General features: G+C 56.0%; 1 protein-coding gene across 1 annotated transcript; it reads left to right on the top strand.

Annotated features, from left to right (window-relative positions):
* The first annotated feature begins 535 nt into the window (after positions 1 to 535).
* Positions 536 to 21,304, top strand: ARL8A (ADP ribosylation factor like GTPase 8A). Its single transcript, XM_042799996.1, has 7 exons — positions 536 to 868; positions 14,033 to 14,113; positions 14,904 to 14,977; positions 16,926 to 17,019; positions 18,206 to 18,273; positions 19,269 to 19,339; positions 19,489 to 21,304. Exons 1-7 carry the CDS (start codon positions 746 to 748, stop codon positions 19,536 to 19,538), a joined length of 561 nt encoding a protein of 186 aa, XP_042655930.1. The 5' UTR covers positions 536 to 745; the 3' UTR covers positions 19,539 to 21,304.
* The last annotated feature ends 64 nt before the right edge of the window (positions 21,305 to 21,368 follow it).

Genomic DNA, 21,368 nt, shown 5'->3' with positions numbered 1-21,368 from the left:
CTGGGGGTGCAGGGGGTACTGGGAGTGCGGGGGTGCGGGGTACAGGGGCTTCTGGGGGTACAGGGATGCAGGGTGAGGGGGGTACTGGGGCTGTGGGTTGCAGGGGGTACGGGGGATGTGAGGTACAGGGGGTACTGGGGTACAGGGATGCAGGATGCTGAGGTGCTGGGTGCAGGGGGTATGGGGGATACTGGGTGTGCGGGGGATACTGGGGGTGCAGGGGATGCGGGGTTTGGAGGTGCGAGGGATACTGGGGGTGCAGGGCGCGGGGTACAGGGGGTACTGGGGGGTACTGGGGGTGCGGGGTTCGGAGGTGCGGGGGATACTGGGGGTGCAGGGTGCGGGGTACAGGGGGTCCTGGGGGTGCAGGGGATGCGGGGGGTACTGGGGGTACTAGGGGTACCGGGTTCGGGAGTGCGGGCCGTGAGGCCGCGCCGGGCCGCACAGTGCCTGGTGCGGCGGGACCTCCCATCCGGCAGGGGGCGGCACGGTCGGCAGGGCGGCGCGCGGGCCCCACCCGGCGCGCGCGGGGCGCGGGGCGGTGCGCGGCGGTGCGGTAGGAGGGTACGCGGCGCGCGGACAATACCGGGGCGGCGGCGGCGGAGGTTCGGCCTTGATCGGCTCCGCTCGGCCCCGCTCGGCTCCGCTCGGTCCCGCTCGGCTCCGCTCGGTCCCGCTCGGCCCGGCCCCGGCTGGCCCCGCTCGGCTCGGTTCGGCCCCGCCCCGCCCCGCTCGGCCCGGCACCATGCTGGCGCTCTTCAACAAGCTGCTGGACTGGTTCCGGGCGCTGTTCTGGAAGGAGGAGATGGAGCTGACGCTGGTGGGGCTGCAGTACTCGGGCAAGACCACCTTCGTCAACGTGATCGCGGTGAGCGCCGGCTGCCCCTCCCCGCCCCCCCCCCGTGCCGCTGTGTGTGGGGGGGGCTGCGCTGTGCACCCACCCCCCGTCGCACCCTTGTGCCCGGCGCCCCCCGTCACACTGGTATTGCACCCCCCCTTCTCACACATACCCGGTTGCTCCCCAGAATTGCTCCGTCCTATCGCGCCCGAGGCCGGAAATATTGGGGGGGGCAGGCTGTGGGGTACGGCGCAGGCCCGGGCGAGCCCCGGTGTTCGCTCCTCGCGTCCCCGGTGCCGGGCGCGGCGGCCGCAGCCGGACAGGCCCCGGCCCGGGCTCCGCCGTTGGGAGCTGCCGGGTTCGGAGCAGCCGCCGCCGCTGCCCGGGGTTGCGGGTGCCCGGGCCCCGGGGCCCGGGAGAAGCTCCTGCCCTTGTCCCCTTCGCAGCAGGCGCTTTGTCATCGCCGGGCCCTGCCGCCACCGAGGGACGCGCAGGTGGGGCCTGCTGAGGACCTTGCCGGGCTCGGCGCCACGGGGGGTTTTCTGCTTGCTGGCTGGTGGGGGAGCTTATTTGCTTTGCGACCTCTGTCCCTTCCAGCAGCGGTGTTTTGTGGGCGGTGGGTGCTGCCATAGCAGCACGCGCTTTGCACCCAAACCGGGCGGCAACGCCTGCCCTGGGGACCCTTAAACCCCACCTTCTCCCTGGCTGTGCCCCCGGAGCAGGAGCTGGGGGCCCGGTTGCAGTTTCACCCACGGGGATGCTCAGCGGGGTCTCCTCTCTTGGTTTTTGGGTGGTTCTTCGCCTTTCCAGCCAGGACGCTGTGAGGTGGCAGCCACTGGTGGGCAGATCCCAAAGGGGCAAGTTTGGGCTGTTGCTCCCCGTGGGTTTTATGGAGGGAGGTGGATGCAGGTCCTCTGGCTGTCCCAGTTCCCCTGTGGTCCCCCTTGCCCCTGTTGCTTTGCTTGGTGCCTCAGCTCCAAAGCAAAGCGAGTTATGTCTGATTGCTCAGGACACTGGAAGCTGCTGGGCTGTCAAAGGTGATTTTGCAGCTAATTTGGAAGCTTCATTGTGCTACAGCCATGCTCCCCAGGAAGTTTTCCCTTTGTGCTGGGTGCTGCAGGGACAAAAATGTCCTTCCTGAAGTACCGCAGGGGCAGAGGGAGGACACCCTAAAATGCTTTTCACTCCAGAGACAATGACACTCCTGCTCCTGAGCTGTGTTGCTGGCAGTCACCATGCAGCATTGGGATGTCATGCTGGTTGTCCCAGCAGACCCACACCAGCCTCAGGGGACAGGGAGCTTTGTGGCTCTGGTACAGTGACCATGAGCACCAATCCTCTTTTGGGGTGACTTCGTCCCCACAGTTTGCATGGTTAATGGTTGTATTTTGCAGTCCCATGTCAGGGTGGGACGCGGTGGTGCCATGTATGGACTACTCCTGCTCTGGACCTGCAGTACACTGCTAGCCTGTTAATAGCAACACAGGCTGCATTCAAAATGGACAAGTAATTTAGTGCCTTTTCGTATAACCAGATAAGCTTTAAAGGGTGATAGAGCTTTATCCCATGGAGCTGTTTTGCCTGCACAGGGCTAGTAATCGCTGAGCATGGTACTCATCATCTTGAAAAGGCTCTTGCCAGTCCAACTCCCCTTTCCCCACATGCCTCTTCCTCTCCCAGCCATGTCTGTAGACATGGGGCTCAGCATGGGCTTTGGTGGGGTTCCAGCTTCTGCAGATAAATGCTTCATACCTGGAAATTTTGCTCTGTGCAAGATCCCACATGCAAGACCTGTGCACCAAGAGTCTTTCCTCTTAACCAGTGTTGCTGGTGTAGGGAAAAGTGACATCCAGGAACTACAGTAGCTCTCAAGGGAAGATCTCTGTGCGTGGGCTGAAGCTGGCTTTGTGTTCTGCTGGTTCATCAGGTGGTCTGTAGTGGGGTGTTTAACACCCTTGCAGGGCACTCAGTCTCAGGGTGATGAGCAGTTTGCTGTCTCTGCTGCAGTTTTGCCCCTGTCTGTGAAGTTATTTGGAAAATTCAGATTTTGTGGCAGATGCACATAAAGAAGAGGCACTGACCTTCGAGAAAATGTAAATTAAGGACTTGTCAGGGACAGCTAAATAACGACACGCAGAAAATCTCAACAGAAACTGCATGAGAAGCGTTTGAGCTGTCTGGCTTTAAGGTGATGTAATGGCAGTGTTAGAAGGGTAAATAGTTGTGATTGGGGCTTTGGGGAGGGGAAAAACCTGAACTAAAAAGTATTGGATTTTCGTGTTGTTGGAGAGATGTCCCAAGAAATCTTTGCGGGTGCAGGTGATGCTCCCCAGCGTGCAGAGCGATGAGGGTGTTGGGGCTGGAGCTGCTCTGGGGGGGGGCTTGGTGCCATCCTTGTTTTCCAGGAGTTTTAGCTGCATCTGGCTGGAAAATGGAATCCAGTTGCCTGGATGATTGGGTGGTTTCCTACAGCAGCCCAGAGCTGTAGCCATGCCAGGTGAAGGCTTTGCTGAAGGCAGCCACAATCAGGGGGGATGAGTCCTCCTGGGACACCTGACTGGGTTTTTTATTTTTCAGGGCTCATTTTATTCTTCCCTGGCTGTCTGGAGCTGAAGCTTGAAGTCCTGTGTGCAAGGAGGAGTGAAAGGCTGTAAAACGCATCTGATCTTGGTTTTAACTTGAAGCTGGTTGGGCTTTTAACTGCCTTTTCCCCAGTGTGGGCGTGATGAGAGTGAGACTTGAGAGTGTCAGGAGCCCCTCAATGGGTACTGGGGCTCAAAACTCATCAGTGTAGGACATGTTTAGAAAAAGAGTGGTAGAGAACCTGTGCTAGAGACCCTTCCAAGGGAACAGGGCTGCAGAGACTTGGTGCTGGGTTGTCAGACCTGTGTGGTGGGGGGTCCTGGGGCAACATCCTGCAGTTGGGCCCCGCTCAGGAAGTGTTTCAAATCCATGCTGCAAGAGGAAACCGCGTCAGCCTCATATGTGGCATCAGGTAGCATGATGGATGCTGTGGAAGCTGGCCAGCTCTCTGACAATACTGCCAATGGAGGCACATCCCGACAGTGGCTCGGAGGACCACAGAGCTCAGTGCCTGCTCCCGCCTGATCCCAGCGAGCCACTGTCCCCCTCTGCTGACCAGCTGACCCATCTCAGCAGGATGTGCTTGGTGCCTGAGCCTGGGAGGGGAGACAGCATCTCCAGGTCCTGCAAGGTCTCCAAGGATTGCTGGGGAGGTAGAGGGGATGCTGGTGGGGGTGCCGAGAGAGAAGCAAGGAGATCTTGTTCTGATGCATTTTTGCCAGCCTGTGTGGCACCCACCTCCCAGTAACTCTGGATGTACCCCTTGCATGGGGTCTGGCAGGGCCAGGGTGGGGTGGGAGGTGGATGTGGGTCCTTGTGGTGGGTGGTTGTTCTGCCTCCAGATGCAGAGTCTGGGCCCTCGACAGCTCCTTCTGTTGCACCTGAGATTCATAATGCAGAAGGCGGTAGGTTTTGGGGTGGGGGTTTCTTCATGTTTCTGGAAGAGGAGGAGAAGCTGGCTGCAGCATGGTCTTGCCTTGATGCTGCAAGCTCTGTTGGCATGGGCCATGAAAAAATGAACAGTGAGTTTTTTCCAGGATCATAGGGTCGTTTGGGTTGGCAGGGACCTTTAAAGGTCATCTAGTCCAGCCTCCCGCAATGAGCAGGGACATCTTCAACTAGATCAAGTTGCTCAGAGCCCCGTCCAACCTGACCTTGAATGTTTCCAGGGATGGGGCATCTACCACCTCTCTGGGTAACCTGTTCCAGTGTTTTACCACCCTCATCGTAAAAAAGTTATTCCTTGTATCTAGTCTGAATCTACCCTCTTTTAGTTTAAAACCATTACACCTTGTCCTGTCACTACAGGCCCTGCCAAAAAGTCTGTTCCCATCTTTCTTCTAAGTCCCTTTTTAAGTATTGAAAGGCTGCAGTAAGGTCTCCTCGGATCCTTCTCTTCTCCAGGCTGAACACCCCCAACTCTCTCAGCCTTTCCTCAATAGCAGAGGTGTTCCATCCCTCGGATCATTTTTTTGGTTTCCTTTAGACCTGCTTCAGCAGGTCCATGTCCTTCCTGTGCTGAGGACTCTAGAGCTGGATACAGCACTGTGGGTAGGGTGTCATGAAAGCAGAGCAGAAGGGGAGAATCCCCTCCCTCAACCTGCTGGGCACACTGCTTTTGATGCAGCCCAGGATATGGTTGGCTTTCTGGGCTGTGAGCCCACATTGCTGGCTCATGTCAAGATTTTTGTCCACCAGTACCCCCAAGTCCTTCTCCACAGGACTGCTCTCAATTCTTTCATCCCCCAGCCTGTACTGATACTGGGGGTTGCCCCAGTGCAGGTGCAGGACTTTGCACTTGGCCTTGTTGAACCTCATGAGGTTCATAGGGACCCACTTCTCAAGCTTGTCCAGGTCCCTCTAAATGGAATCCTGTTCCTCAGGCATGTCAACCATGCCACTCAGCTTAGTGTCATTTCCAGACTTGATGAGGGTGCACTCGATCTCACTGTCTATGTCCCACTAATGAAGATCCTAAACAGTACTTATCCCAATATGGACACTGGTCCCAATACAGACAAGTAATGCCTGAGTGTGAGTTGCATTGTCCAGAGCAGAAACATAAGTAGGTCTGAAGGGCTTGATCAGGGTTATCCAAGTGAGCAGTGGCATCATCTCCCTTCTGCTTGTCAAGAAACCCCAAACAATCCCATCTGCTTGTCCTGAAGAGCAGCGTGTTGCAGAGCCATGAGCTAGCTCCCTTGGGTGCTTCAGGATCGAGACCGCAGCTGGATGTAAGCACCAGAGGTGGATGTACCCAGCCCAGCATCCTCAGCACCAGCCCCCAGCTTGCTGCAGTGCTGTTCAGCCCAGAGATGCTCCATGCAGCCCACATGGGTAAAGCCACTTGGCTTGCTCCGTGTGTCGTCTGTGTGTACTGGGGGTAGTGGGGTCTTGCCTGCAGTCTGGATTTTGCCAGAAGAGGCATGACTGCGTTGCTGCCCACCTCGGGATGAGGCTTTGCAGAACCTGCCGTGCCTGCTGGGGATGCCAAGAGAGGCACCGAGCCTGGTGGGGTACTCTGTGCCATGCTCAGGCTGTCTTAAAAAAACCCCACCATTGTGGGATGTCTCTGAGCCATTCTTGCCGAGGCTCGGAGGCACAGTGGGGAACCCAAAGTACAACAGAGGAGAAGCACCTTGGCATTGCACAAGACTTCTGGGACATCTCTGGGAACAAACATGGGAAAATAGAGGGATAAGGGAATAAAAAGGCTCCGTTGTGTGTCAACAGGTCAGTTTGGCTGTGCTTTGTGCTCAACCAGCACAGACTGTCTTATCTTATCAAACTCCATATCTAACTATTTCCCTGGGTAAGGGCCTCTATCTTTTGTGTGCATGTGTGTGTTTGGGGGTCTGAGCAGCAGCAGCTGGTCTCCACACCAGGGCTTAGAGGCCACTTGTCCCTGATGCAGGGGACATCCATGCTTTATGGTTCACTGCAGCGTCCTTGCCAGTGCTGTTGCTGACACGTCCGAGAAGAACAACCATCAGGTTCCAGGGCTGATGTACTCTGGAGTCTCGCTGCACCCAGGTGATGGGTTTTGGGACTGCAGTGCTCCTGGACGGGCTTTCCAGGGCATAGGCATGTGCAGGTGATGGGTTTGAGATGGGCATGGAAGTGTCTGCCTGGTCACCCATCCTGTGGTGTGGGTGCCATCCACCGGGCAAGAGCACTGGCACATCCCGAAAAACGCAAGTGTAGTCTTTGAATCCCCCCTCAGTGTAGCCTAAGGTCCGGACATAGCAAAAACCTGCTAATTAAGGAGTGTTGTAATTATTATTTTTTTTTTTAAAATTAGAGATCACAAAGTTAAAAGGCAGCCCCAGAAGAATGTAAACATCAGTAAGACTGGGAAGTTAAAAAGTAGCATGAGCCTCGAGCAGCTTGGGTTGGAGATGTCTGGTCTTTCAAAGCAGGCCAGCTTTGGAGATAGATCCAGCTTTGAAGAACCAAGGACTACCAGGCTATGGCAAGTTCAGCGGGGGCTTTATTTCTGTGACAGGTCCTTACAGCAACTGCTGGTCCCTGCTCTGATGCCCCTCACCTGAGAGGTCCCCTATGGATGTATCACCACTTTAACTCTTCAGCAGCCAGCCTTTACCCCTGCGGCGAAGCCAGGTGCTGCTTGAGAAGATGTGGTGGGACTCAGTGTCCTTGTGGACTTTGCAGAGGTCTGAGGGAGGAGCGGGTGCCCAGGGGACTGGTGGGACTGGGCAGAGTCAGGCCAGGTATGAGCTCAGAACTTGGTGCCTGTGCCTGATGGATCTGGTGGTGCATGCTTGCTGCCTTAGAGGGATGAACAGCACATGCATTGGAAGCCAATGGCTGTGTGGGCTCAGAGCCAGGGATGGATGGCCAAGGAGCAACCTCCTGTATTTTCTCTGGCCTGGTAGCAAAAGTCTACCAGCTACAGCCTCATGAGAGGTTTGTCCTTGTCCCCAGTTTTCTCCTGTTCCCACAACCTGCTCCCACTGCTTGGTTCTCCATTTCCCTTGTTCTCTGTTTTTTTTTGTTTTTTTTTTTTTTTTTTGTTTTGGGTTTTTGTTTGCTTTTTTTTTTTTTTAATGGAGAAAACAAACACAGTCCTCATTTGCTCTAAAAGTGGAGAATGTATCGACATTCGTCTAGCTCTGGGCTTTGCTATGCCTGCTTTTTAATTATTGCCATTATACAGATTTTCTCTCCTACTTTACTTCTCAGGAGCAGCAGCAGCAGCAGGTGGAACAGTTGGTTTCTATGGGCACTGCTTAAATACTTACTCTGGTATCATCCTTACAGCCTTGGAGAAAGAAAGGGTTTCACTTAAATTCAGTTTTAGTGGTGGCTGCCAGCTCTGTCTGCTATAGCCATGGCATTCCCCAGCCATAACACCCCCCCACACCACTCTCAGTTGACCCTCAGACCCCATAGTTGCTCTGGCAGTTGTCCCAGATCTCCTGGTCCCTCCAGCAGCCACCTTCTCCCATGGTCTTGCCCCCAGGGACACCTACTCTCTGGCTCCATGGCCACTCACCTGCTCAGTGGTGGCTGCACACTTACCCACACTCGCTCCAGCTGCTACACCAGGGACAAGTGGCCTTTAACCCTTGGTTTTGAGACCAGCTGCTGGTGCTCAGAGCCCCAAACACACGCATGAGTACACAAGATAGAGGCTCTTACCCCAGGGAAATAGAAATGCAGTTTGGTAAGAAGACAGGACAGACTGCACTGGTTGAACGTGAAGCATGACCAGACAAACATACTGACCAGCAACCTGTTGAGCCTTTTTACCCCCTTATCCCTCTGTTTTCTCATGTTCCAGGAGACATCCCAGAAGAAGTCTTGTGCAATGCCAAGGTGCTTCTCACCTGCTGTTGTGTCTGTGGGTGGAGGAACCTGCTCTGGCTCTCCTGCCCTGGGAGTAACTATACTGGGGCCTTGGGGGTTTGTCCTCCTGTGCTCACCTCTCTGTGCTCCTTTGTGTGTGTGCAGATGAGTTTTTTATCACGGAACTTAATAATCACCTCTGCCAGGCTCATCTAGGAGATTCCCTGCAGCTTCCCCTTGATTAAACCAAGCTCAGGAAGAAGAGCACAAGGCTTTGTCTTTATGAGGTGCCACATGTGTTTTGGCCAGGGTATGGGCCTGTGGTGTGGCACAGCTACCAATAGTGCTGTGCCCTCAGGGACCACAAGTGTCCTGCAAGCTGCAAGCACCCCCAGCCCTGCTGCTGGCTGCCCCTACCTTGGCTGGGGCATCACAGCTGGTTTGGGGTGCTGTGCATGGGGGAGGAAGGGATGGGAACAGAGGAGATCCATCTGAGAGCAGGGCAATAGCTGGAGGTCTCTGAGAAGCCAGAGCAGTGATTGAAGAGGGGACAGCCTGAGCACTGTGGTTCAGTAGAACACCAAGGGAGACCGAGCAACCTCAGAAACAAGAGCTGGGCCAAGCTACTCTGGTGCTGAGCTTGTATGAGCTGGGTTGGACTAGGGAGGAGGCAGATGGATGCTGGCAGTGACAGAGCAGGGACATGGAGACTTTACAGGTTGGGGATGCATTAAACAACATGTCTTCAAAGTTCCATTGCTGGGGCCATCGGGCTGGGTAGCCAGAACCAGGGGTGCAGATACCACGTAGCCAGCTCGTGTGGGTCCATCGTGTTTGGAGATATGCACAGAATATCAGAAAGGCCGCTTTTGTTTCCTTCAAGAGGGTGATGCTAAGGGCAGAGTTGCTAAGCTGCAACCTTTGCCTTGTCCCAGAGGATCTGGAGTCCTCCAAAGGTGTTGTCTGATGCCCCCTGCGTTGCAGGGGATGTGCAGCGGCAGAGCAGCTCTGCCTCAGTCCTGTCCTACGTCACTCCCCATGTTCACAGGAGGGGACCTTCTCAGTGCCTTGCTTGAATCCAGAGGCTTTTGCTTTTCACCAGAGTTTCTATAGCAGACTCCCTGCTGATGCTGGTGGGAGCTGCACATGTACATCACCCCAAAGCCTGGGCCAGCAGTGAGCAGTCACTCTAGAGCCACCAGCGCTTCATCTGGCTACCAAGTCTGTTCCTCTGTCCAGATGCTGCCTCATTATGGACACATCCTGAATGAGAGCAACCACTAATAAATTTGTAGGCAGTTGCGTGGTCTGTCTGGATGGAGGTGGGAGCAGACGTTGCTGCAGCTCTTATATAGAGATGCCTTTTCCACCTTGGAGTTGAGAGGTGTGCAGTGCATCCCTGGGGAGCTGCTGGGAGCACCTTATGTGTGCCTGTGCATCTCTGCCTCAAACAGGGTGTTGGGTCAGCGCAGCCTCAGCATCACCATCCAGGGTGTTTCAGGCTGTGGTGCAATGCTGAAGAAGCAAAAGCAGCCCAAGGATTTTCCCCTTTCATCTGAGAAGCCTCATTTTTATGAAAGAAACTGATCTTCAGTGATACCATGGTCTAAAAATAACCAAAAAGCCATTAGCTGCATTGCAGGGAGAGGGATGAATCTGTCCTGGAGAACATCATCTTGCCTGGGACCTGTGGGCTTACCGGCAGCATCCTCATCTGTGCTCCGGGATCCACTGGCGTATGGCCTGGCTGCCATCCACAGGCTTGTTCCTGGAATCCATTTTTGCTCTTGAGATACAGAGTTCTCTGGAGATAGGGCCCATGGGCTCAGGGAGGGCAGCACAGCCTAGTTTGGCTGTGGTAGCATCAACAGGAGCATGGCCTGGAGGGTCCTGGGGGTTTTCCACCGTGCCAAAAGCCTGAGATGTTGAATTTCCAAGCTGAGGAGTGCTGCAGAGCCAGACCGTGTATGTTGATTGTGGGTGTTGGTGGTGAGACACCTGCTTTGGGATAGAGGGGGTCTGGCTGTCACAGGTCACTTCAGCATGATCCCTCTGCATGGAGGTTTTGAAACCAAACCATGCTGAGGATTTGGGGCAAAAGTCAGGATTGTTTCATTTTCAGACCCATGTAGCTCTTCCTCCTTGTCCTGGGGTAGCTGCATCCCACCCAGCTCCAGGTGGCAGCCTCCCTTCCCAGGTCTCTGGGTTCCCTGGGAGGGCTGTGCTGTGCTCAGGGACAGCCCTGTCCCCTCCAGTGCTTTCTGCAGGGGCACATGGGGCTCCATGCCATAGGTGCCCTGCAATGCCCAGAGTCCCAAAGAGCTGTAAGACCCGCTGTCAAAGGGAAATCTTGTAAAAGACTTGGCTTGAATTTGGCTTTTTCCCACCCAAATGAGGTACTCGGAGCGAAGCTGAGTACTGTGGGGCTGTCTCGGCTCGGCTTGGTGATGCGAAAGAGCTCCTGGAAGCTCAGTGACTTTGCAGGTGAAGCTCCTAGCTGCCAGGCACTCCCCACCTGCACTGTACAGAAAGCCAGTTGGGGGGGCTGGACGGGGAGGTTACAGGTGAGAAATTAAACCCCCTATGTTTCTCTCTGGGTTGGAGCTTGGACAGGGTTTGGCGGGGACTCGGCTGTGCTGTGCAGTGGGAAACACCTGCGAGAGCATGAGGCTGGGTGGTTTGGGCCATGGTCCAGGCACCGGTGGGAGCCATCCAACCTGGGATGCGTTGGGCATCCGCCTCTGCCCCATGGAGGACCATGTTCTGGTGGAGACATGACTTTAGACAACCAGGGACTGGGCTTTGGGTGCTGCCGTTTCCAGTCCTGGGGAATGGCTTGTTTGTGAGCACCTGGGGACATGGGGCTGCAAACCAGCCAGCAGCGATTTATTGAGAGCAGGTCGCATCAAAGCAGTGTCATCCTGTGCTGGGACAAGGTGACAGCTGCCTGGCCGCAGCAAGGAGCAGGGCCTGGCCACCTCAGCTCTGCACGCTGGTGCATGTGGTGTGAGCTTGTTTCTTTGCATGTTCCAGTGAGCCGAGGTCCCGGCTGAGCAGGAGGAAATGGCTGAAGTTGTGGGTGACATGGTGTCCATGTGCATGCGGCAGAGGATGGGGCTCAGAGTGAGCTGGGGGCACTGCTCACCCCTGCAAAAGCTGGATCCTGGCTGCCTCTCCCAGTAACCCAGCTGGAAACTGGTAGGGCTGGGTGGAAAGGCCGTTTGTCTTCCAGACGGGGCACCAAGGCAGGGTGGTTTGACCAGAGTGCTGAGGGGACCCTGGCAAAACCAGCAATGAACTAGAGCCTGCATAGACCTGATCCACCTGTTACAGTCACAGAATCCCTCTTGCCTGCAAGGATTTTTGTGATTCCCTGAGGAATCCTATTCCCAAGTGATCGGTGTGGCTGGGCATGATCTCTGAGGTCAGTGTAGATGCTGTGTCCATTGCATAACTAAAATTTGGGGAGAGATGTGTCCAGCGAAGCTTTTGCATGCCTGCAGCTGGGCTGGTCTCTGCTCTCCCTGGCAGTGGAGCTGCAGGTGGCTGGACCCTGCAGGTAGTTGAAGATGTGCCGGGGGTGTCAGGATCTGGGAGAGGTGGAGAGGGAAGAGGGAGCATCATGCTTCCACCGTTCAAAGTTGCTCTTAGAGAGCAGCTGATGCAGGAGGAGCTGAGCATGTTGCAGTGCATTGAAGACATTGCCGCAGGTGCCAGGAGAGCAAGGACCACATGCAAGCCATCCTGGACCATAACGTGTTGTGTTCCCAGCCTGGCTTTTTTTTAGACAGCACAAGTGGTTTTGTGTTGGTCCCTTGGCTGTGGGCAGCCTGGAGGCAGGTGCCATGGTGGGGGAAGGATTTGAGGCAGGGAGTAAGGCTGTGCTTTGCTCACAGAGACATGCTTGTTCCCATATCTCGCAAGGGAAAGCAGAGGTGACTCCAGTCTCCTGCAGCCCATCCCTTCCTGGAAGAAGAGCTGCCGTCACACATGAACCATGTCTCGGGTGGCTTTGGCACAGCCGGTTACTGTGATGTGGTCCGGGATCCCCAATGGAAGTGCCTACAGCTTCCAAGAGCTCTTCAGCCATTGCTCTCCATGTCTTTTGATCAAAGCCTGATAATTCTTTAAAACCTGGTCCATAAAACCAAATTGTGTGCTGAACCTCAGTCCACAGGAGACATCCTCCATGTCAGCTGGTGGTAGAGGGATTCCTGCCTGCTTCCCCTCCTCTCCCCCCTCACCCTCCCTGCCAGTCCCCAGCATGGTTTCTGGGTGCACTGTGGCTTGGAGATCCTTTGGCTGCCAGGCTTTGCTGATGAATGCAAAAGGGAAATGAAAAAGGGAAGTGATGTGTATTGCAGAACTGTTGGAAGAGGTCAGGAAGACCCTGGGGACTTGCTGATGTCACAAAATTCTGCTTATCAGAAAATGGAATAAATTACCTTCCCTTTTTGAGGTTTGTGTTAACTGAGAGAAAACCCAGAAAAGTCCTAGAGAAACCAAGATTTTAAGCCAGTAAATTGCTGCAGGGATTAGTTTTGTCGTGGCTGATGGTTCCTGCGGGTTCCTGACACTGATGGCCAAAAGCTCCAGTGCCATGTTATCCTGGTTATAAGACCCTCTTCTCCATCAGCTTCCTCAGCATCTTGCAGCAGGGCCTTCCACAAGGATGGATTTAAAAAGCAAAGAGGATAAACCTGTTTTGAGTCCCAGTGAGGTGGGAGGCTGCTGGAGGCAGAGGGTCGAGGGCTGTGGCAGCTCTGGCCTCCTGCCCCAGGGATGCCATGTCACTGCTGGGGCCACCCAGAACATACCCCAGCGCTGCTCAGCTCAGGATCATCTTGCAGCACTGGGGGGATTTGAGCAGCCAACTGGAAGGTGGGGTGGGCTTTAACAGACCAGCACCATCCTGTCCTGGTGGAGTGCCGGGCACATGGGCTGGCGAGCTGGCGTCTTGCCGTGGTGGCAGAGGGACAGTTCCTGCTCATAGCTCTGACAAGACTAACCTAGTTTTGCAGTGGCACTGGGGTGCTGCAAATCCACAGGGATTTCATGCTTCTGCCTGATGTGACTCAGATCTGCACTGCTGGAGAAAACGTGTTGGCAGCTGTTGGGGAGGGAGGAAAGGGGATCCGTTGCATCCCCCCACATCACCCGGCATGAGCATCCAGCTCTCATTCATGGGCAGGGTTCAGGGGCTGGAGGCCCCATGGAGGCAGGCAGCAGACTTGCAGGAAAGCAGAAGTCAGTCTGGTTTGGGCTGGGCTGGGCTGTAAATAATCCAAAACAGGAAATGTGCTGGAGACCCCAGGACTTGTGGCCAAAAAGGAGCCAATGTAGGAGGAGGCGGTTCCCCTGGGTGGGAAGACTGGCTGGCTACCAGCACCCCATGGGGGTCCTTACGGGGCTGCCAGTGGGTTTTGCAGGAGGGATTTGGGCCTGGCATGGCTGATCGGAGGTCACTGCAGCAGGCAAAGGTCTTGGCCTCCTTCTGCGAAGATCTTGGGAATGCTGCCTGGACAGGGCTGATTCGTGTGAACCTCTACCACTCTCACTGAGACATCATCTTACTGCGGGGGCTTTGCTGGCGTACCCAGGGCACCCTGCACCCCATGCAGCAGCAGCATTTACATCCTGCAGGCATTTTGTCACCTTGGCTCTTCATTTTCCTCCTGGTGTGGACCTGGAGGAGGGTCATGCCGTGCCTGCTGCTGGGCTAGCAGGGTGTTTGGGGTTATTTCTAGGCAGGCTGGCAGGGTTTCTGTGCCTCCTAATGCTGTTTCATCTTGTTCCTTGCAGTCAGGGCAGTTCAATGAAGACATGATCCCGACGGTGGGGTTTAACATGAGGAAGATCACGAAGGGGAACGTTACCATAAAGGTAAGGTGCAGATGTTATTGCCAGTGGGGGTTCTTGGGATGAAAGATGGAGTGAAGGGAAATTGGTCGGTCTTTTGCTGGAGGTTGAAGGATGCCAGCCACCTCAGCTGCAGTTGGGAAGATCTGCCCTGTTAGGCTCCTGCAGGTACCCACCAGAGGAGACAGTGGGAAGGAATGTAGGAGGTCCAGACCTCTGCAGTAAGAGCCAGTCCAGGCTGAAAAGCTGGAGGTTTTCTTATACCTCTGGTTTGCTGGTGGGGATGCATGGATGTGGTCTCCCTGCTGAGTGCGGGAGCACTGGGAAAAACAGGTCATGGCTTGCAGTGGTGGTCTCTGCCTCAAGTGCAAAGGGAGAAGAGGTTTCTACCCCTTCTGGATCTTTCAAGGGCCTGGAGTTGGACTTGGAGGTAATGATGGAATGGGCTTGAAAAGCTGATTGGGGTTCTCTGCTGCAGAAATGTTTTCAAGAGCGTGCTGAGTTTTTTGAAACGGCAAATGCATCACTGAAAGGCCAGGGGGTGCGGTGTGCATGGAGGGGAGCACCCCAGCTTGGGCCAGGGGTCCCTGCATGCCAGCAGAGGCACATTGCAGGAGGTGTTTGACACCCTCCAGCTGCCATTCCTGAGATGTCTCCTTTCTTTATCGAGTTGGGAGCCTCCTCGCTAGGTTTGAGCTGAAGAGGAGGGGGTGGGGGGTGGTTTGGTGCATGCCTGGCCCTCTGGCCGGGTGGACGCATGGGGAAAGGGTCACAGGCAGGACGGTGGGGTAACACCACCTTCTTCCTGTCATAGCTCTGGGACATCGGTGGCCAGCCACGGTTTCGCAGCATGTGGGAGCGGTACTGCCGTGGAGTGAGTGCCATCGTGTGAGTATCCCTGGGAGCTGAGAGCCCTGTTGCCCACGCGCTGGTGCTGAGCCCTGCCAGCGGGTGGGGGCATGGTCCCATCACCCCACCCATGGGTGCTGGGCAAAGCTGAGCTTGGGGAGCTGCGGTGCCTTCGCTGCTAGAGCCAGACACCTGTGTTGGGAGTTGAGATGCTTCCCCCTGGGACTGGTGCCCCCACAGGCTTTGAGCACAGGGCAACCAGGTCCCTGCCAGCCGTGGCAGACCCTTCCCTTCTGGCATCTGTCAGCCCAACTCTGTTCCTTGGATCTTGCCCTTCCTGGCTCCCGTGCTGCCTCTGCGCTGCCTGTTCATTGCAGGGGCTGAGTGAAGGCAGGTGGTGTGGCTCAGCCCTTTCCAAGGGGCTGGTTTCAAGGGTAGCCACCAGCAGCATGTTTTCAGGTCATGGTGGTTATCTGCTGCCAAATGAATCTTGTGCTGAGAAAAGGAGTCTCCATGCAATGTCTGCTGCTGACTGTTCCTGCATGTCCCCTGCTTGCAAACATTGCAGTAAGCACAGTCCCAGGGAGTCCAGGCTGGGAATGAGCCTGGCAAGACACTCATGGGAAGCAAGCTGCCTGCTCCTGAGGACAAATATTTACCCTGGGAGACCACACCAGGGTTACTTAAACCCAATCAGAAGATCAGATTTATGTGGTCTTCACCAATTGACCATGCTCTGGGATTCTGACAGGCTGAATTTTTGTACTGCCCTTCCCAACTGTGGGTCTGGAAGGGTGAGGAGGAGCGAGGGACTGCTTGTCCTGCTTGTTGGGACAGCCATGTCTGGTCCTGCCCTTGCTGATTGTCACCTTGTCAGGACATGTCGTTGACACCTTTTATTACAGCAAGCTTTGCTGGAAATTACAAAATCACTTTTTTTTTTCCACTTCTTCTATTGCCTCCTTCCATAATTTCATAATTTTTCCAAAGTGGCCTGTCACGTTGAGAGGAAACGAAAGGACCTGTGGCCATCCAGGTCATGCTTCAGTCTGCCTTTCTTGCCTCAAACTGTGTCACATCCCTTTTCTCTTGCCTTCAACCCTCCTGCCCCGTCCAGTGTGCCACAGGCTTGTGGCAGTGCCTGGGTGGTGTTTTTCCCTCTCCCTCTCAGTACAGCCATACACATTTTCCTGTGTTCAGCATTTCAATAGCTAAAGGCTCCTTCATATTTTTAATAAACCCCACAAGGCCTGATGAAACTTGACGGTATTTCACACTTCTTCTCTCCCAGCTTATTGATCTTTAAACTAAACGCTGCTTTGATCAGTTCCTCTCCCCAGTTTTGGCTTAATTGTCCTTTGCAGGATGGGTGTCCACCCATAAGAGCTAAATCCTTCCCTAAATCTCCCCTGTCTGCTCAGAACAAGCATTGCTGAACTGCTGGCTTTGTCCCTGCCCTTTGCTCTGTGTCCCATGCCCAGGATTACTCCCATCAAGAGGATGAGCAGGTCTTTCCCCTCTCAGCACGGTGTCTTTTCATCTTCTCCATCATCAGCTCCTCTTGTCTCCTCTATTCTTGTCCTTTATTCTGGGTGTCTCCATAGGAGCTGCCACGTGCAGATGAACCTTACTTGGGTGCTCAGGGACAACGTGTGTCTTGCAGCTTCTTCTGCCCAGGCAGTGCCTGGGCTTCCCTTGTCACCGTGTCCCTGCTGTCAACGGAGTGGTTCTGTGTGGGGATGGGGACAGGGAGGTCCACCACTCCCCCGGGAGATACGAGGGGCTCTCAGCCCCACAGCCTTCCTCGGGAAGAGGGTGCCCAGGGGAAGGGTCCCCGCCTTCCATCACCTCCATGCACTGGCCCGGGAGCCAGCGGGGACGGTGCAGCTGCCGTGTCAGCAAAGCTTGGTGGTGGCACAGACCTCAGCACAGCACCAGGGCGCGGGGACCTCGACGCCTGCGCTTAGGGGTGTCCCTTCCCTTGCAGGTACATGGTGGATGCGGCCGACCAGGAAAAGATAGAGGCGTCCAAGAATGAACTGCACAATCTGCTCGACAAACCGCAGCTCCAGGGCATCCCGGTGAGCTGTTGCCTGGATCGGTATCCCCCAGCCACTTGCAATCCCCAGGCTGGTGGCTGCCAGGGTTTGCAGCAAGGGGCTTGCACCTTGCGGAGCAGATGTGGGGAGGGGATCCCCTTCCTGGGGGGGGTCCCCCTCCCAGCTGCATTCCTGTGGGAGCTGGGGCAGTGAGGCTTTTTATCCCAGGGCTGGGCCAACCAATAGGAGAGGGAGCTTTAGGAGAGATCAGAAACACCCCAGGATGTGTGAGATCTGTTCTGTTGTTTGAAATTGCACCTTATTTATGGTGAGACTTTAAGGTCATGTCTCCTAGGAAAGTGGCTGCTGGGCAGTGACATTTGCAGGGGGTGGGCTGTGGCGGCGATGCAGGGCACACTGCGCATGCCAGGGCGGGATGCTTACAGAGCATCCCACCTTGGCGTTCTTTGAAAGGAGCTAATTTAAGGATCTCGCCACAGATCCCAAACATTCGCTGCCAACTAAATGAAGCTCCCGACATAACATGATGCATTTGCAGCCCTTCTGAGTGCTCTTTTTTAAGAACAAGTCTCCAAATTTAAATTGAGGGATGCTGCATTACCGTGCTGCTACAGAGGCCTCAACTCACCCCGGGAAGGTGGTCACAGCCTCAGTGCTGTCCTTAGATGACAGTTGTGTGGCATGCTCTGGAGGGATGAACAAGTCCTGCTGGGTGATTTTCCCTGCATAGTCTGAGGATGCCTTTGTGGCTGTGAAAAGCCTTGAAGTAAGGAAGGATCAGTGGATGGTGCAGTCAGTCATTGCTTTTTCATGCTGGCTGCCTGCAGAGAACAGGTTCTGTACAGCATCCACAGCTCGCTTCTTCCTGATAACGTTGGTTTTAGCCATTTCACTTGACTTTTTGCTCAAAGACAGCAAGAGACTCCTGGGAAAATGTCCCAGGTGGCATGACAGTTGCTGGTGCCCTTTAGGGAGTATGTGCTGTGGGGCCAGCTTCTCACTGGGACTAGAGAGTACACAGGAGAGGCTTCGTATGTGCTAATTAAGGCTGTTAATTGAAGTGCTCTGCCTTCTGACTGCCTGCTGAAGGGGTTTTCTCTGTCTGGGCACACCCTGGTGAAGTAGCCAGGGCTGTCTGGCATCTCAAGCAGGATCCTGCCTGATGTGGTGGCCAGGAGCATCAGGTGTCCCCTCTTCTGCCCTGCAGGTCCTAGTCCTGGGGAACAAGCGAGACCTGCCTGGTGCCTTGGATGAGAAGGAGCTCATTGAGAAGATGTAAGTGTGCTGGTGGCCTGGGCAGCCACGGTGGGGCTGTGACAGCGTGACCCGCCCCAGTTCCTGCCGTGTCCCCACCAGCACGGTCATCCCGCCATGCTCTGCCAGTTCTCCTTCCCCAGCCAGGGTGGCATCACGGTGCCTGGAGCGGGCTGGCAGACACTGGTGGCTGGGGACGTTGCAAGGCAGCTGGGGGTGATGTCTGGAGCTGGGAGCTGCCGGTGCTGGGGCTGGGTGCCACACGGTGGCGTTGGGGCCCGGCCCGGTGCTGCGCGGCAGAGCTGGGCTCCCACGTGGGTGCTGCTCCCAGCACCCTCTCACAGCTCGGCCCCGCTCCCGGGTGCGGGCGCTACGCCCCCGGCAGCCCCTCCTGCTTGGAGGGCGGATCCTGCTCTGGTGTGTGACACCATCCATGCACCTCTCCCTTGCTTCACCACCCTTTGCCATGCTGGTGCGTGGCCGCCTCACAGCAGATGCTGCCTCCTGCCCACCTCCATGCTGCTGGCAGTTATCCCCTCCCTGCAGCAGGGGGACTAGGATGCTGCACTGACTCGCAGCAGCTCTGCTCCCCACTCCCAGCCACCCCATAGAGATCTCCCTGGGCCGATGGGCACCTATACAGCTCCCGTGCTGCCAGACCTGTGCTGCTCCCAAACCCTCCCTGCCTGATCTCACCACAGGGCTGTGCAACAGGTTTAGGGAGGGAAGCTGTGCAGTTTTGTGGCCAGGCTCTCCGTGGGGTCAGGGCCCTCCTGCCCCATCACATAGCCCCCACAGACTGTGCACAGTCATCAGTCATGGGCACGGTGTGGTGGTGTCCTCTCCTGACCCACATGCAGGTCCCTGGGAGCCTGGGGAGACGTTGCCCCAGTAAAGTGAACCCCATCTCGGAGCCGAGGTCCAAAGGGCCCTGCAAAAGGCTGCTGGGAGGCATTTCCCATCCGCTGACACGCAGCCCCAGGGGTCTGCAGTCAGAGCTCACTCCTCTCCCACAGGAACCTCTCCGCCATCCAGGACCGAGAGATTTGTTGCTACTCCATCTCCTGCAAAGAAAAGGACAACATCGGTGAGTACCGGTGGCTCCGGTGCAGCACTTGGGGTGTGGCGGGGCGGGCAGCCCATCCCATGGGAGCAGTGTGCTCAGGCTGTTTGCCCAAGTGCAGGAGGGGGTGACAGCTGGAGGGAGAGGCTGTAAGTGTCCCCTTGCCTTCACAGACATCACCCTACAGTGGCTTATCCAGCACTCAAAGTCTAGGAGAAGCTGAGATCCCATGGACTGCAGCTCAGATCGGGAAGATGCCATTGTACAAGCCCATGCCCCTTCTCTCTCCTGCTCTGTCCTTCCAGCTCTCTCTCTAGATGGGTATTTTTAGGGGACCCCAGACTCCACTCGTATTGAGGTGGAGCCCTTGTTTTTATTGTAAAGAAAATGTCCAACTGCCCTCCCCTCCTCTCCTCTCTCTGTCTCTTCTTCCCATTTTGGCACTGTTCTGTTGTTGTCTGTGTATACAGTATATATATATATGTATATATATTTTAATTTTTTAATTTAAGCGATAGTGCTGTTACTAAACTGGGCCCTGTGAGCAGTAGGAAGGCTGTGGGCTCCCCGAGGCTGGCCAGGGGTCAGCATTGGGAGAAAAATGAGGGTGGTGGCAGAAGGCAGCCCCTTGGGGACGGAGCTGTGCCAGGCTGCGGGCAGGTCCCCTGGGGCTCCATTGTCCCTTCCCTGCGTTTCCTGCCTGAACCCCAAGGCCAGAGAGCACCCTGGGGGTGTTGGGAGCACGCCCATCCTGCCCTTCCCTGGGCTTCGGCCCCATGGGCAGGGTTTGGTGGGGAGGCAGTGCCACCCTCCAGACTCTTTCCCCTCCAGGGGGATGGGGATTGGTCACAGCCCGATGCAGTCAGCCTTCCACCCTGTTCCCTCCAGCTGCTGTGCCCCAACCCCTCTTTCTTTCCCTGGGCCACTCATCCCTCTGCCCCACGTCCCTCCCCGGCCCCTGTGCCTGGGCTGAATCCTGCTCTGGTGCCCAGTCCCGCTGTGCTGAGGCAGTGATCCGAGGGGTCAGTGCCAGAGCAGGGGGGCCCAGTGATACCAGCAGCCCCTGTGGGGCGCGGGGGGCTGGATGCAGCCTACCCCCCTGCCCCAGCCACCCCTGGAGGTGGCTCAGCCCCCCCGCAGCCTCTTGGGGTGGCCGCACTGGCTCCCCACACGCCAAAAAGCATCTTCTGCACCCAGCTGGGGGCTGCCGGCTCTGCCGCAGCCGAGGACATTGCATGGGGGTGCCAGGGAAGGGGGGGACACATGGAGACACGTGCGGGGCCATGAGAGCCCCTGCGCGCCCACAGCGCTGCCTGCTGGAGCCGGGGGGGTGCTCCCTGTGCCCTGCTCCCCCCAGCACCCCCAGCTCTGCTGGCCCCACTGAGGGACATGGGGGCAGTGGGGCAGGGGGTGGCGGGGCTGGGTGAGGCGTGGGGGGGGTCCTTCTCCACAGGTGGGGAGAGGACAAGTGCAAATCTAGGGGGGGTGTCAGGAAGGCTGTGCCATGTGGTGAGTTGTTGGGTCTCTGCAGGCACATCCTGGGGGCCTGGCCAGGTTGTTTGGGGCCAATCCTGGGGGGACTTAGCTGGGCGGGGGGGGCCATGCTGGCATCAGGAGGGTGAGTGTGTAGTGGGTCAGGTCAGTGGCACAGTGGGGAGGCAGCTGCCTGTCCCCAGCTCAGGGCTGGGGAAGAGGGTGGCGGTGGCCCAGGGGCAGGGGGCTGCAGGGCCCCTCTCCCAGCCCCTTCCCCTGCTCAGCTCAGCTCTGTTCTCGTTTTTGCAGAATTGCACAAAGAGAGGTTTCCTTTTTCTTTTTCTTTTTTTTTTTTTTTTGTTTTTAATTTAATGAATTGTAAAGTGTTGTCACCCCCCCCTTTTTTTTTTTTTTTAAGAGATATTTTAGCTCAGATTTGACCTCTGTTGGGAAATGATTCTTGTAACTGTACAATTTTTTTGCATCCTAATAATAAATTAACAATTTTGCGTTGTGGGGTGTGGTTACCGTCACACTACTTCCTCGCCGTCAGTGTCACCCATCCCTCCCTGGTGCTGTG

Source organism: Tyto alba, unplaced genomic scaffold (assembly GCF_018691265.1).
Source record: "Tyto alba isolate M040663 unplaced genomic scaffold, T.alba_DEE_v4.0 Super-Scaffold_30, whole genome shotgun sequence".
Classification (NCBI taxonomy): domain Eukaryota; kingdom Metazoa; phylum Chordata; class Aves; order Strigiformes; family Tytonidae; genus Tyto; species Tyto alba.
This window is presented reverse-complemented; position numbering and strand designations above follow the sequence as displayed.